We start from the raw sequence: 17,337 nt of genomic DNA on the forward strand, positions 1-17,337 counted from the left end.
ACATTTGCAGTGACACAAAGCATAATAAACCCCAGGAAAGCCTGGAGTCTTCTGACTTAACACTTTCAGTACCACTCTAATGCAGGTTTTTTAGTGTTTTTTTTAAAATGAAGTACCTTTTCAGTGACACTACATTGCTTAAGAGTTTGGTAATAGAATACTGAGATTTTCACCTCAGGGTTACTAAATTCAATATGGCCCAGATCAATAGTGACTCAAAGTCATCACCATTTGATGAGAGTTTGGAGCTCAGGTTAAAATGTATTATGAGCTTAGACTAGCTCCTAGTGAATAGCTTCATAACTGACACTAAAAGGTATGGTGCTGGCAGTCTCAATATAGAGCCTTAAATTCAACGGGCACAGAGTGATTTACTTTCTCGATCCACAGCAATCTCTCTGGGTCAGGGTCGAGGCACACTAGCAGGACACCATGAGGAACCTTGGACTGCTAGTTGCCTACTTGTACCTGTCCCAGGAATAAAAAAGATTTAGAATACAGACACACTTTTCAGATACCATACTTGTTTCACTGCTTAGAAAAAGAAAATTAAGTTATTTCAAAACTAGATGACCTCAGGTAGCACACTAAAACAGAATAACCCTTCCCCTTGAAGATCAATTTATTAAAACATCTGGTTTACACAGCACCTTAATCCTGCTAAGATACAAACTGCTTGCTTAAGGAATTAACATTTTTTAAAAGCCTGGAAACTGTATTCAGGTAATCCGTCATATGACGTCTGATTAGAACAAGCACCATGTTATTTGCTACTAAAGAAAAAGCATACTCAGATTTCAAAGCAGCACAGATGTGGGAAGATTCAAGGCAGAAGAGAGCAGGTGGCAAGCTAGCTGGCAATTATGAAATGTGTAAAATTCTAAGATGACTAAGATTTAATTGCCAAAACTATACTTTTTAAACTAACAAAATAATAATTTAGCATTTGTATAGCATTTTGCCTTTTAATGTTATAAAGCAGACCGACCTCTTTTGTACATTTACAGTTAAGTTATTTTATATTGTTGTTCCACAGCCAGCTTTCAAATAAAACCATCATGATTAAAAAGCTCACTTGGTTATCAATATCCTATCTATGAAACACAGTGCTTTGATGGCCCAGGCTGAGAAAAATAAAAACACAAACTGCACTTTAACCAGAAAAGAGTTCAGTACAAGATGACCACGGCCTACAGTTCAACAACTGGAAAAAAACGGTAACTACGTTTCCAGCATCTACCAATAAATTGTGCAAAAACAATGCTTATGTATACTTTTGTTTCACAGTGTTTTTAATAATCCTAATTTAAGGGTAAAAAAAAAAAATGAAGTGTAGCAAATGCAGGAGATCCACGTTATCTAAGCTTCCCAAGCTCTGCACGCAAAAATAGTTTTTACTACTCCTGCTTTAGTAAAATCAAGCCAGGTGCTCCTGCAGCATCAAAACCACCCAAATGCCAAGAAGTGCCGCAGGATAACATGAAAAACAAAAATAATGAGAAACATGATTTTCTATCCATACATCTGGTCCAGCTGGAAGGGATCAGGCACTTCTTTCTCCACCTTTATCTCCCCTTTACAGAGCAAGCAAATATCAAAAGGTCAAAAGTATTCACCCCTCATTGAGGTAGAACTTGGAACTCTATCTTCAGAGACGAATGAGTCAAATAATGATATGGAATGAAGAGGAGATTCCAGTGGAAGAAGATGAGCAAACTGTAAACCAAAAGGAATTATAATCCTGGTCCCACTGAAAACAATGATAAATCTCCCATTGATTTCTCAAGGGCTAAGATTTTCATGCAACGACAACAACATTATTCACATAAACAATGAACTCTTATGAAAACAATGTGTGTAACAAATCATGTAAAATCAAATCAGAACAAAGAATATGAGAGAAATCCCACTGGGAGAGAAATTACTTCGCAATGATTCATCAATAGAATGATTCCAGAAACGGTAAATAGATATATTCTTGCATGAATATTCGCAGAAAGGACAGAACAAGATCAGATGTAACAAAACATGTCCTCTAATAAGTTGCTCTTTTTTCTTCCAGCTCCACATAATAGGTCACCCATAGGAAAGTAAAGGGTTAAATGGCTACAAAGTAATGCAATAGTGGCTTAACAACATACGCAGGCCACAAAATAATGCAACCTAGAAGGAAGCCCATGATAACATTCCCTCTAAATTTCCCGTAATTTCTAACAAGCATACACAGAACACTTTTTCCAGACAATTTTTGGTGACAGATAAAGAAAAAAAAATATTAGAACCTCAGGCTAAGTAAATTAAGCTAATTATCTCCTGTTAACAACCTGAAAGATGATCTAATCTGGGAGTACAAACATTCAGTGACAAAACAAAAAATTATTTTAGAAATACACTTTTTCAGTACTTGTTTTGAAGAGCTTTGTTATCAGTATGAGAATGAGCTTTTAGTGATTTCTCTCAGCTTTGTAGTCATATGCAGTTTGCATGAATAGTGTAAACAGTGCTACCTGAATATGCAATTTAGTGCTAGGTAAGTATATGACTTCCTATATAGAAAAAAAACCCTCAAGAGTCTCATTACTTCATTTCCATGCTCTCAAATACAACTGAGTCTGCTCACACTGTTTTCAACAGATGGAGTTTAAGAACAGGACAGACACTCAAAGAAAGGTTTCATAAATGGTCTAGGTAACATGCTCTAGTTATGCATCTCCCCCCATGTGTTCCCAAATCCAAACTTAAACATCCTGGCTGCAAATTAAATTCAGTAGTTCTTTCTCTCCAAATTTATGAAAGGTAGAAAGTAATGATAAATGATTAACATTTTACCTAAAACAGCCTGGAACGGACTGGAAAAATGATGCATCCAGTTATTCTCCAACAGCTTCCCTCTTCTGGTCTAAAACTCCATCTATTTAACATTCCTGATAAATATAACTTTCTAAATTTCTTTTTTTTGCTCATCCAGTCTTCCTGTTAATTTTTCTTTCTTTCTGAAAAGTGCAGCAATCAAAACTGTACAAAAAGTCCTAAGGGTGGATGGATCACTGCTGCAGAGAAATGCAGAAAAGTTACCTCTCAGTTCTGTAATACTGAATATTATCTGAATATCTCCTAATAGTTCACTTTCTTTTAATATTCAGTTCTAAGTAGAGAGTAACAACATAGTAAGACAAGCCCCTTATGGGCATAAACTTAGTGCGTTCTCAAACTACAACAGAAGAATAACTTTACTACACTATAAGCACGTTTTCAGCCAGCTATGTAACCTTATGAAAAAAAAAAATCAGGAAACACTCCTCTTTCTACATCCCTTGGTAGATCATTTTACCTTGCCTAAGAAGGAAGTGGTTTTCTTCTCTATAGCCTGATCCTTATCTACTTCAATACTTAAACTCTATGGAAACAGTAATCAACAGTACATTAATAGCTTCCATATCATATTCAGACACCAGACAGAAAAAACCCAAATGTTTCTAAGCAACTATCAATAAAAATTAGTAGACCAATCCAAAAAACACACTGGTACTCCAAATTGCATTTTATATTATTTTCCATGTACTTTTACATTGCTGCTATTACATTTTGAACTGACAGTTAGGTCACTTAGTAGGGTGACAGTGGCATATTTTTTTTCCTTCTTAAAAAGGACAATGTCTGCTCTTCAGTGAGGATGATACTTTAAATGAATTCTGGGGTGAGGACTAGCCTACAGTGTCTTCTGAATTTCATATCAAAACTTTACCTCCCCATCAGAGATGCTAATTCTCATTTCCAAGCAATTTTCATCAGCCTTTACTTTCAAGATCATCTTCAATAAACACTGAAGCAAATTATTCATTTTGTTCCAAAGCTATCCCCAGATCATGTTTAATCTTAATTCCAGCCTCTCTGCCCAATTCCTATTGACCTATTTCTCTACATCCCCATTTATCATCTTCTTCTGTTCAGTTACAATATCCAACAGCTTAACTTCTGTCAAGTTGCACTTTATTCCTATACCTCCTGACTTAGACATATTGAAAAGATCAGCAAAAACTTATGTCTTTCTAGGCTATCAAACAAAAGTGATTTTTTTTTTTTTTTTTTTTTTTTTTTTGAAGCCCAGGACACTGGCCTCTGAAATCACCAATTTTAAATCCATCAAACCCTTAACAGAAACACAAATATCCTTTTTTCTTTACAAATACAGAATTCCAGTTATCATCAATAATTAGTAATATTTATTTTATGAAGAAAACTGTCATTTTATTTTTCTGTGGTGCCGAAGCCACACTCTTGCTCCACAAATAAAATGTAGAGCTCTTATGTAAGCTTAATGAAACAACTGTGAGTCAGATGCTTCTGAAAGCCATTATCTTCTCCATGTTGGCAAATCTACTTTGTAGACCTATTTAGTCTACAATAATGTTACTTCCTAGATTAATATCTGTCAGAAAAATATCCAGATTCCTGTTGCAGATGGAACAATAAAAATCTTAATTTTTCTTTCATACAGCTTTGATGCATCTAAATTCATAACCTTAGACTTCCAAATTCACTCTCCCAAAGAGCACAAATGTACTTTTCCAAACTGGAGGAAACATTAGTAAACAGCTTACAGGACTGTAGCCCATGAGCCATTAAACCAGCTTTCAAAAAAGAAAAAAACAACCAAAAAAACCCCCAACCAAAATGAAAGGAACCTAAGCATTCAAATATCATCATGTATTTAAAAAAAAAAAGAAAGAAAAAATCACAGGGACTGACTTCAACCTAACAACTGAACATAATCTGAATTTTTATCAAACTGGGCACTCTGCATGGTACAGCACTTCCAAAACACTAGTCCATGGATTACAGGCACCTCCTAAAGTACAAATGTCAACAGTGCAAAGCAATTTGTGAACAATATGAAATGAATTGTAATCATTTACACTTGGGATACCAACATCAGGGACAGCAACTCAACTTCCTTATTTCTGGATGGATGACATAGTCACATAATATTTTATCAAGCTACTTTGACCTTTCCACATGGATAACTGCTCTCAAGCCTGGTTGACTGTACATAGTCCACATCCCTGAGCTATCATGAAAGAAAAGGAACAAAAAAGCCAACAAGCTTTCTCATGAGTGAAGCATGACAATCCCAAGAAAAAGTCTGATGGCAAAATGATTTATGAAAGAGTAACTTTCTCCTAAAACAAGCAGAACTGAGAGGTGAATGTTACACACCACTTGCACGTCCATGCAAGAAGCAGAAGAGGGAAGTAGAAGAGTGATGCTGTCCCAGATCACATCTATGATATGTAGTAGAGGAAAAGAATCATAGAATCATAGAGTCATTAAGGCTGGAAAAGACCTCTAAGATCATCGAGTCCAACCGTCGACCCAACACCACCATGCCCACTAAACCACGTCCCTAAGCGCCGCATCTACACGTCTTTTAAATACCTCCAGGGATGGGGACTCAACCACTTCCCTGGGCAGCCTGTTCCAATGTTTCACCACTCTTTCAGTAAAGAAATTTTTCCTTACATCCAATCTAAACCTCCCCTGCCGCAACTTGAGGCCATTTCCTCTCATCCTATCGCGTGTTACTTGGGAGAAGAGACCGACACCCACCTCGCTACAACCTGCTTTCAGGTAGTTGTAGAGAGCGATGAGGTCTCCCCTCAGCCTCCTGTTCTCCAGGCTAAACAACCCCAGCTCCCTCAGCCGCTCCTCATAAGACTTGTTCTCCAGACCCTTCACCAGCCTCGTTGCCCTTCTCTGGACACGCTCCAGCACCTCAACGACCTTCTTGTAGTGAGGGGCCCAAAACTGAACACAGTACTCGAGGTGCGGCCTCACCAGTGCCGAGTACAGGGGCACGATCACTTCCCTACTCCTGCTGGCCACACTAGTTCTGATACAGGCCAGGATGCCATTGGCCTTCTTGGCCGCCTGGGCACACTGCCGGCTCACGTTCAGCTGGCTGTCAACCAACACCCCCAGGTCCTTTTCCAACAGGCGGCTTTCCAGTCACTCTTCCCCAAGCCTGTAGCGCTGCCTGGGGTTGTTGTGGCCCAAGTGCAGGACCCGGCACTTGGCCTTGTTGAATCTCATACAGTTGGCCTGGGCCCATCGATCCAGCCTGTCCAGGTCCCTCTGCAGAGCCTTCCTACCCTCGAGCAGATCAACACTCCTGCCCAACTGGGTGTCGTCTGCAAACTTACTGAGGGTGCACTCGATCCCCTCATCCAGGTCATTGATAAAGATATTGAACAAGACCGGCCCCAAAACTGAGCCCTGGGGAACACCGCTCGTGACCGGCCGCCAACTGGATTGAACTCCATTCACCACAACTCTCTGGGCCCGGCCGTCCAGCCAGTTTTTGACCCAGTGCAGGGTACACCTGTCTAAGCCGTGAGCCGCCAGCTTCTCTAGGAGAATGCTGTGGGAGACGGTGTCAAAGGCCTTACTGAAGTCCAGGTAGACCACACCCACAGCCTTTCCCTCATCCACTAGGCGGGTCACCTGGTCATAGAAGGAGATCAGGTTGGTCAAGCAGGACCTGCCTCTCATGAACCCGTGCTGGCTGGGCCTGATCCCCTGTTTGTCCCGCACATGCCTTGTGAGCGCCCTCAAGATGAACCGCTCCATAATCTTCCCCGGCACCGAGGTCAGGCTGACAGGCCTGTAGTTCCCCAGATCCTCCTTCCGGCCCTTCTTGTAGATGGGCGTCACTTTGGCAAGCCTCCAGTCATCCGGGACCTCCCCCGTTAACCAGGACTGCTGACAAATGATGGAGAGCGGCTTGGCAAGCTGCTCCGCCAGCTCTCTCAGCACCCTCGGGTGGATCCCATCTGGCCCCATAGACTTGTGAGCGTCCAGGTGATGTAGCAGGTCGCTGACTGCTTCCTCTTGGATTATGGGGGGTTCATCCTGCTCGCCGTCCCTGTCTTCCAGCTCAGGGGGCCGAGTACCCTGAGGATAACTGGTCTGCCTGTTAAAGACTGAGGCAAAGAAGGCATTGAGTACCTCAGCCTCTTCCTCATCCTCGGTGACAATGTTCCCCCCCACATCCAATAAAGGATGGAGATTCTCCTCGGCTCTCTTCTTGTTATTAGTATATTTGTAAAAACATTTTTTGTTGTCTCTAACGACAGCGGCCAGATTGCGTTCTAGCTGGGCTTTTGCCTTTCTCATTTCCTCTCTGCATGACCTAACGAGATCCCTGTACTCTTCTTGAGTCGCCTGCCCCTTCTTCCACAAGCGGTAAACTCTCCTTTTTTTCCTGAGTCCCAGCAAGAGCTCCCCGTTCAGCCAGGCTGGTCGTCTTCCCCGCCCGTTCTTCTTACAGCACATGGGGACAGCGTGCTCCTGCGCCTTTAAGACTTCCTTCTTGAAGAACGTCCAGCCTTCCGGGACCCCTCTGCCCTTCAGGACTGTCTCCCAAGGGACTCTCTCAACCAGCGTCCTGAACAGGCCAAAGTCCGCCCTCCAGAAGTCCATGGCTGCGGTTTTGCTGGCCCCCCCTCCTTACTTCACCAAGAATCGAGAATTCTACCATTAGACATCTTTCTAAAATGGAAAATGTGTCAAATGACAGTTAGGAACAATTCACTTGTGGTACAACGATTTTTCCCAGTGAGCTTATTACAAATAATGACACAGACATTCTCATATTGCCATACAAATGGCTCCTACAAGCTACTAGAGCCAGTAACATATACCCTCCATGTCTTTGTACAGTTTATGAATCTGTTTCTCTCCACTACTGTATTAAATGTCGACGTTGCACTGCGGTAACATATTAGCTGTCAAAGAAAGGAAGCACACCTCATCACAGTTTGTTCAGGTCAAACACTTTACCCAGACAGTATACCTGCAAATTGCCTGCTTGTCCCTAAAATGTTAACCCCATTTGTAACAGAATATAATTAAAAAAATAAACTCATTAATCAAAGTGATGAGATGCAATACTGAACCCCTAGGTGTAAGTGTAGAAAAACAAGTTACTTACCTTTTAATAACAGTTCTTTGGTATGTTTTAATTTCTGTGACTCCTGTTTCTGAAAGGATGTACCTACAACTTGTTCTCTTAGCGGTGACTCTGAAGACACAACTTCCATATACTCTGTGTAGGAGGTGCAAAATTATAGATGGAATAGGCCCAGTCTATTCAATTCCTTCATTTTCACGGAAATCCAAAGAAAGACTCAATTTTCATCAGAGGGGAAGGTGAATTTGGGGATCCAGATAGTCAAGCATGCAACCAACATAAATCTTTTCTCCTTTAATCATTTGCCCACACAGCCTGGTAAGCAAAGCTGGTTCACAGAGATGCAACTAACAGGAATCCAATCCATGGGTGCTTCTTGAGTTAAGGTAAACAAAGCAATGACTGTACATATGCTTTTAACTCCCAGGCAACTCACCTATAGAATTAAGAACCTGAGTTCTTACTTTCTCTAAGTGCGTGAAAATGAGCTCATGTTTTAAGGATTCAGTGTCAATCCCTTACACAGAAGTCAAAAGCTAAGCATATTTGCAGAACGGATTTGTAACAAATATAAAAGTAAACATAATGCAGATGTACTAAATAATACAGAAAGATAAAAGTAACAGCAAGAGAAAATTGGCCACTGGAAAGTCATGAAGCTTAGGGATTCAATAGTGGTAGATGATTGTGGTGGGTTGACATGGATTGACGGTTGGACTCGATCTTAGAGGTCTTTTCCAACCTTAATGATTCTATGATTCCATGATTCTATGATTAAACAGGTTATACAAATTTCAAATTCTTTTAGTAACAATTTTAGGTCTGGCTAAAAATGGGAGGGAGTATTTTCACAGACTTGAAAACAACGAAGGAGTAAGCAAATCTGTATCACAGAGGAATCAAACAAATGACAGCAGGAACACCTTTCACTATTTTGATGCTGACTTGTGTTGCCCTAACTTCACTCCAAACACACCATTCTTCTCATCTCAGTCTTCCAGGCAAGGCAGACTTTCAAGTCAGGAGACCAATTTATAACATTTCTTCTGTCATCTGTGTATCTCAGTTCTAAGATGAAAACTATACATTTTCAAGCCAGTATGTTTTAATAAAATTTACCAGAAGATAAGTACACTAACTGTCACTAAGAACCCTTATCTCTAAGTAGCAAGAACCTTAACAATAGACCTAAGTTAAATTGTTAGGACTTTTCCTTAAGTCAAGATGAAATGCACGAAGTACATAAGCAGTTCCATAATCAAAAGATACTACACCTGGTTATTAAGAAGTGAAGGTTTCTTCTTTCTCTTTTTTCTTTTTAAATAGAGAGGAATCTATTCTTGCAAGCAAAATGTTATTAATTGCATTTCAGAGAAAGAACCAAGCCTCATATAACTTCACAGCATTATGTTCTACTAATTTCTAGTGAACAAGAATAGTATTTATCTTAGAAACCATAGAGATCTTTCAGATATTTTAATCAATGACATCCTATTATAACATTTCCAGTATCATTACACAAATTACATCAAACATCGATATAATCTTTTCCATTATGTGTCTGCCTGACAATTAATACTTCTCTAGACTTCAACAGTATATGAATATTGTGGTGGCACACATACATTATTCCATTTTCTTAAGAGGCAAGCAAATGAATCAACATTTAAAATATATAACAACATGAAAGGTTTTGAACTTACCTTCTTTTTTTGTGTTCTGTTCCCGCCTCCCAACCAATCATCCATCTGTTCCTCAATCTCTTCAATTGAAGCTCCATGATCATATGATGGTATATATGCACTTGACTCCAGAACCGTGTATACAGGGAATTCTGATTTTGGTTTCTTGACTTTAGGCTTCTTCTCCTCTACACAAAAGTAAAAAAGAAGAAAAAGTAACGCTACTAATACTGCAGAGAAGTATTAATTCAGAAGCAGGCTTAGCTCCTCAACTCTTAATGCTATATTAAAATTTCCACTGACGAAGGGGCTTCAATTTCTTTGTTAAAAAGCCAATTCAGAGTTTTGCATAATAATTTTATTTTTATGAAAAGTAAATAGCAACGCACACACTTAGCCCCTCTTCTATCTGAACTATGCCTTAAAAGGGCCAAATGAGCAGCCCCTCAAAAACACCATTAGCTCTTGTCACTGCTACACCACCTGGCAATTAAGATTAGTACAGGCAAAAGCATAGGGAGTTGTTAAAAGATTTCGAAAGTCCAGCTGGCTTCAAAGAAACTGGCAAAGGTAGAAAGGTGAGTTTTAGACAATTTTTTATTGCTTTATGGTCAGCTGTGCTGAGTAAAAGCTTCTGAGTCAATAGATAGCTTCTCTGTTCTCAGACTTCCATAACTACAAATAGCTCTTTTCTAGCACTTATACATTTAGGAAGATTTAAATGTTGGACCTCATTTCTCAAACTGATCACTGTTTTCTGCTGTGTCCTTCAAAAGGTATTAAATGGTAGTAGCAAACTTCGGGGACAGGAAGGAGGGACAAAAACAACCTAAACCCCAGCAATTGAAAACATATCCGCTATATAAGATGATCTCAAAAGAAAGATTTAAGATTGATTGAAAATTGCCAGAACTTTAGGAAAGACAAGAGGATGAGGATCAGAAAAAGGAGCTTGAACACTGAGAAAGCATCCAGAAACCTCAGATATGCCAAGTGGGACTCTCTTGGTTTTTCCTCATTGTTTTAAAAATATGCTGTAGTCACAATAACTGGATGCTCCCAAGGATGCTACTAAACTGAAAGAGCTGATCTAACAGCTGGCTGCAGCCAAAAGAGGAAAGTTCTACTCTGCCTCCACCTTTTCCACTCTCTATGTGCTCCTCTCATATTTCTGCTTCGACAGTCATCCAACCACTTAGCAAACTAATTCAATTCACTAATCTAGTAGAAAATTACTCCTTTACACTCAAACAAAAAGAAAGAATCCAAGTTGTTTAAAGGTGGTGGGCAAGGAAAAGGAGAACCATGCTTTCAGTATTCTTCAGGGAAGAATAATGAAAGGAATACTGAAAGGAACAGAAAAACACACCTGATCAACACGTGGCTCAGGGGCTGATGCCATCGGAGGAATTTTGGCTTTTTTGATCACGGGGAGGTTTACATGGCACCGGGCCTGCTGGCGGCAGATGGAGTCCAGCTATCTCACAGGGGGAAAAGGATCGTTGCTCATGAATTGGCAGGGCTCATTGAGAGGGCTTTAAACTAGGTTTGAAGGGGGAAGGGGATAAAACCAGGCTCACTAGAGATAAGCCTAGGGGTGGCATGCCGATGCTGGGGGCGAAATTGATAGCTCAGCTCAAGTGCATCTACACCAATGCACGCAGCATGGGCGGCAAACAGGAGGAGCTGGAAGCCATTGTGCAGCGGGAGAGATATGACTTAGTCGCCACCAAAGAAACATGGTGGGGTGACTCTCATGATTGGAGTGCTGCAATGGATGGCTATAGACTCTTCAGAAGGGACAGGCGAGGAAGGAGAGGCGGTGGGGGGGCCCTGTATGTTAGAGAGTGTTTCAATTGTACAGAGCTCAACAATTGTGATGATGATACGGTTGAGTGTTTATGGCTAAGGATGAGGGGGAAGGCCAACGAGACAGATATCCTGCTGGGAGTCTGTTATAGACCACCCAACCAGGATAAAGAGGCGGATGAAGCATTCTACAAGCAGCTGGCAGAAGTCTCTCAATCACTAGCCCTTGTTCTCGTGGGGGACTTCAACTTCCCGGACATCTGCTGGAAATACAACACGGCAGAGAGGAAACAGTCTAGGAGGTTCCTGGAGTGTGTGGAAGACAACTTCCTGACACAGCTGGTAAGTGAGCCGACCAGGGGAGGTGCCTCGCTCAACCTGCTGTTTACAAACAGAGAAGGACTGGTGGGAGATGTGGTGGTCGGAGGCCGTCTTGGGCTTAGCGACCATGAAATGATAGAATTCTCGATTCTTGGTGAAGTAAGGAGGGGGGGCCAGCAAAACCGCAGCCATGGACTTCTGGAGGGCGGACTTTGGCCTGTTCAGGACGCTGGTTGAGAGAGTCCCTTGGGAGACAGTCCTGAAGGGCAGAGGGGTCCCGGAAGGCTGGACGTTCTTCAAGAAGGAAGTCTTAAAGGCGCAGGAGCACGCTGTCCCCATGTGCTGTAAGAAGAACGGGCGGGGAAGACGACCAGCCTGGCTGAACGGGGAGCTCTTGCTGGGACTCAGGAAAAAAAGGAGAGTTTACCGCTTGTGGAAGAAGGGGCAGGCGACTCAAGAAGAGTACAGGGATCTCGTTAGGTCATGCAGAGAGGAAATGAGAAAGGCAAAAGCCCAGCTAGAACGCAATCTGGCCGCTGTCGTTAGAGACAACAAAAAATGTTTTTACAAATATACTAATAACAAGAAGAGAGCCGAGGAGAATCTCCATCCTTTATTGGATGTGGGGGGGAACATTGTCACCGAGGATGAGGAAGAGGCTGAGGTACTCAATGCCTTCTTTGCCTCAGTCTTTAACAGGCAGACCAGTTATCCTCAGGGTACTCGGCCCCCTGAGCTGGAAGACAGGGACGGCGAGCAGGATGAACCCCCCATAATCCAAGAGGAAGCAGTCAGCGACCTGCTACATCACCTGGACGCTCACAAGTCTATGGGGCCAGATGGGATCCACCCGAGGGTGCTGAGAGAGCTGGCGGAGCAGCTTGCCAAGCCGCTCTCCATCATTTGTCAGCAGTCCTGGTTAACGGGGGAGGTCCCGGATGACTGGAGGCTTGCCAAAGTGACGCCCATCTACAAGAAGGGCCGGAAGGAGGATCTGGGGAACTACAGGCCTGTCAGCCTGACCTCGGTGCCAGGGAAGATTATGGAGCGGTTCATCTTGAGGGCGCTCACAAGGCATGTGCGGGACAAACAGGGGATCAGGCCCAGCCAGCACGGGTTCATGAGAGGCAGGTCCTGCTTGACCAACCTGATCTCCTTCTATGACCAGGTGACCCGCCTAGTGGATGAGGGAAAGGCTGTGGGTGTGGTCTACCTGGACTTCAGTAAGGCCTTTGACACCGTCTCCCACAGCATTCTCCTAGAGAAGCTGGCGGCTCACGGCTTAGACAGGTGTACCCTGCACTGGGTCAAAAACTGGCTGGACGGCCGGGCCCAGAGAGTTGTGGTGAATGGAGTTCAATCCAGTTGGCGGCCGGTCACGAGCGGTGTTCCCCAGGGCTCAGTTTTGGGGCCGGTCTTGTTCAATATCTTTATCAATGACCTGGATGAGGGGATCGAGTGCACCCTCAGTAAGTTTGCAGACGACACCCAGTTGGGCAGGAGTGTTGATCTGCTCGAGGGTAGGAAGGCTCTGCAGAGGGACCTGGACAGGCTGGATCGATGGGCCCAGGCCAACTGTATGAGATTCAACAAGGCCAAGTGCCGGGTCCTGCACTTGGGCCACAACAACCCCAGGCAGCGCTACAGGCTTGGGGAAGAGTGACTGGAAAGCCGCCTGTTGGAAAAGGACCTGGGGGTGTTGGTTGACAGCCAGCTGAACGTGAGCCGGCAGTGTGCCCAGGCGGCCAAGAAGGCCAATGGCATCCTGGCCTGTATCAGAACTAGTGTGGCCAGCAGGAGTAGGGAAGTGATCGTGCCCCTGTACTCGGCACTGGTGAGGCCGCACCTCGAGTACTGTGTTCAGTTTTGGGCCCCTCACTACAAGAAGGTCGTTGAGGTGCTGGAGCGTGTCCAGAGAAGGGCAACGAGGCTGGTGAAGGGTCTGGAGAACAAGTCTTATGAGGAGCGGCTGAGGGAGCTGGGGTTGTTTAGCCTGGAGAACAGGAGGCTGAGGGGAGACCTCATCGCTCTCTACAACTACCTGAAAGCAGGTTGTAGCGAGGTGGGTGTCGGTCTCTTCTCCCAAGTAACACGCGATAGGATGAGAGGAAATGGCCTCAAGTTGTGCCAGGGGAGGGTTTAGATTGGACGTGAGGAAAAATTTCTTTACTGAAAGAGTGGTTAAACATTGGGACAGGCTGCCCAGGGAAGTGGTTGAGTCCCCATCCCTGGAGGTATTTAAAAGACGTGTAGATGTGGCGCTTAGGGACATGGTTTAGTGGGCATGGTGGTGGTGGGTCGACGGTTGGACTCGATGATCTTAGAGGTCTTTTCCAACCTTAATGATTCTATGATTCTATGACTTCTCAGCAGCAGTGGGCCATTAGATCAGCTTATCTGCCTTTGCAACCATGCCCTAATATTTTTCTGAGCACCAGAGAAGAAATATGTTTTTCATGAAAGCCTCCTTAAAAAAAATCCTAAAGAGGACAGAAGGACTGTTCCCTACAGACTCTGATGCAGAATTCCTTTTCCTAACAGTATACGTGCAGGAACAGAACAGTGAAAAGACTCCATGGACTTGACAAACTCCTAGGAACCGAATACTTAAGAAAACAGTAACTGGAGAAAGAACTGTTTCATGGCACCTTTCAGAAGTCCAAAAAGAACAGGAAATTCATACAGATGTTGAAATTTAACAGAATGACTAATGATCTTTTAAACTTTTAAATGTACCTTGTTCAGAGACCTTTTTGTGAGAAATCTCTAACTTTGCTTGTAATTGTCAAATTACTCTCAATAAATGAAATATTAAGTAAAAACTTGTATTTGCATTTTTTTTTAGCATCCTTCTATAGGTATGCATAGTAAATATAATTAAATTACATCTACTCCCCCCCAAAAAAACTCAAAGAAAGCCCAAAAATGTTAACCAGCATTTCTCTCATTGTTCAGATGTTATTAAAGACAATACTGTTGCAAAATTCTTTCTATTTCAAAAGGTAATTTTTATAACCAAATCGCATATATTAACCATTATCTCATTTTTCTCCAAAGTTGCCATATGTAATAGCTTCTGGAGTGAGAGTTAAGATTTGCAAGGATAAGTAACAATGGCTTCACCAGCTATTTACTGCAAACACATACACTGGCAAAAATATTCTAGGAAGTTACGTTAAACCACAATTTCCACTACTGTATTTCAATCCTGCAAAATAATCAAGCACACTGCATGTGTTCACTTGAAATTATTTAACAATGGAGACACAACGAGACAGTTACATTTTCCTGTATCTTACACCCCATCAACTACTGTTTGCTAATTTTCCCTCTCAAAATATGCAAATAGTTAAAGCCTGAATGCATCTAACTAACATATAAAAATGAAGAGCTTAGCCTGCAAATAGGTCATCTAGGCTCTTTCTGTAGTTTTAGAACTAATTCTGTAACAGTATTTCCAGAAGGAACTGCACCCCACTTTAAAATGAGGTATCAAAGACAGTGTCTAGGCTTTCTTCAGGCGGTTAAGTGAGAGAGGAAGACCTAACATGGATAAGACACCCTGCTGTTTGCTGACTATCAAAGGAATGAGAAATCCCACCTAGAGAAGATGTCTGTACAACCTCAAACAAGCACTCAACCAGAATTAAAAAAATTTGTCTCTACTGTCTCCCGTGCATATACAAAAAGATGAAGGAGTGCAGCATATCCCTTACATACCACAATGGCTGTCATATTGAATTTAAAAAAATAAATAGAATTGAAGTCACAGCACCTTTGACATAGGGCTCCCAATAACCAACTGAGAACAGTTTCACCTCAGAATTTTCGAAAGCCACTTTTTAGAACAGGAAAGCACATAGAAGTGGTTTAACGGTAACATCATAAAGGATTTTAGATAGGGGAAGTTCAGCTATTATTTTCGGAGGTAATGATGTACACTATGAAGCCTTAAGTTAAGACAGCCAAGCACTGTTGTTCTTTCAGGTGAAGATGGAGAAAGCAAAACAGATCACTGAAACTTTTTCACCCAAAGAACGGAAGTCCACAGCAGATACCTAGGAAGAAAACCTCTCTCTTTCTATGTTATCATTATCAGCAATTCAACTGGCAGCCCAAAAAGACACTTGCGACCTGACCTGGTGCTTTCCCCTGAAGAGAATAAGGATCAGGTTTTCCAAATAGTAGACGATGCCTAGACAGCTGAATCCTACATCTGCTAAGGCTTGACAGACAGCCAGGAAGCTGGTGCTGCTGCCACCACCACAACCTAAAGCAAGGATGTGTTTGATGGTGCTGACAGTAGCGATAACTGCAGCTGAGATTCAGAGTTTTGAAACACAAGTGTTGCCTTAATACTTAGTGTCATCTTCCAATGGTGCTGGGTTTAGAATATGTGGCCATCCACTATAACAGAACAGGCTTTTAAAATGCATTTTCTCCTCCAGTCTCAAATATTGTTCTAATATTGTTGCATATAAACCTAACTGAAATGCAGGAAAAAACATACCGAAAAAGTTTTCAGAGGTTCCTCTCGGTTTTGTGACAGCCTACTCACTGTCCACTGGAGACGCAATCAGACCACTATGCCCTATGCAGGCACCAATATGAAGCAGATCTTAACTATGACCAGTGTTACCGGTGCTCACACAACTAAATGCAGTGAAGAGAAAGAGTCTTGGTGAAACCAGAGCTTGACTTCAAGCTCAAAGGGTAAATGAATAGCTTATTCTCACTACTATTTTCTGGGAACGTTATGTATTTTAATTGCCAAATTACAGTGTAGTAACTTTTCTAGTTTATTAAATAGAATTAAAAAAAAGGCAACAGCAGAAGGTAAATGGATAATCCAAGATAGTCAGAACTATGGAAACTGTTTGATATCTACCACTTCAATAGTTCTAGTCCTTCTGTAGCAGAAGAAATTTTGTTTTATCATTTGTTGAATCCATACTGCAAGGACACTGATTTTCTATGAGTAATTTCCACCTTTAGAACTATGAAGTTCTTTACCAGAAGACTAAATTTGACTGTGTATTTAACAACTTAGAGTTAAAAAGAGAGATATAATTTGTCCCCTGTGTTTGAACAGCATGTAAACACACCCATCACTGGGATCCCTAAACTTTAACAGATAACAATTAGCTAACTCCCTTACCTGTACAGTACTTCATGTTTCTAAAGGCCTCCAAAACTATTCCAGTACGGGCTATGCATTTTACTAGTTTATGGTGCCATGATCCAGGTTTTGAAGTTTGATTAATTACTTGCACATAATGAGATACTTTGACCTTTCTCGTTAGTCCTTCCACCTTGTTACTACATTAATTTTATCAGTGGCAGAATTAACGATATCTGGCTAATGGTTATTTGCTTTAAGATATATCAGCTGTCATTTTTAGAAGGTAAGGAATCAGCTAGCATTTTGGATCGAGTGCCATGTAATAAAAGTGATGCTTTTTCCATAATAAATATCAGAGGTCCATATTTTAAAGTTTTCAGAAAAGTATATACCAATTTTACCTGCCAGTTGATGTAAATGTAAAGAATTCAGAG

At 41.9% G+C, this 17,337-nt stretch overlaps 1 protein-coding gene across 1 annotated transcript in view; it reads right to left on the reverse strand.

Annotated features, from left to right (window-relative positions):
* The window catches only part of DNAJC1 (DnaJ heat shock protein family (Hsp40) member C1), a 123,794-nt gene that overhangs the window by 40,812 nt on the left and 65,645 nt on the right, over positions 1 to 17,337 (reverse strand). Inside the window, exon 8 of the mRNA XM_076331677.1 lies at positions 9,673 to 9,839. Within this exon, the coding sequence (XP_076187792.1) occupies positions 9,673 to 9,839 (167 nt within the window). The remainder of the gene's footprint in view (positions 1 to 9,672; positions 9,840 to 17,337) is intronic.

This window comes from Aptenodytes patagonicus, chromosome 2 (assembly GCF_965638725.1).
Source record: "Aptenodytes patagonicus chromosome 2, bAptPat1.pri.cur, whole genome shotgun sequence".
NCBI lineage: Eukaryota > Metazoa > Chordata > Aves > Sphenisciformes > Spheniscidae > Aptenodytes > Aptenodytes patagonicus.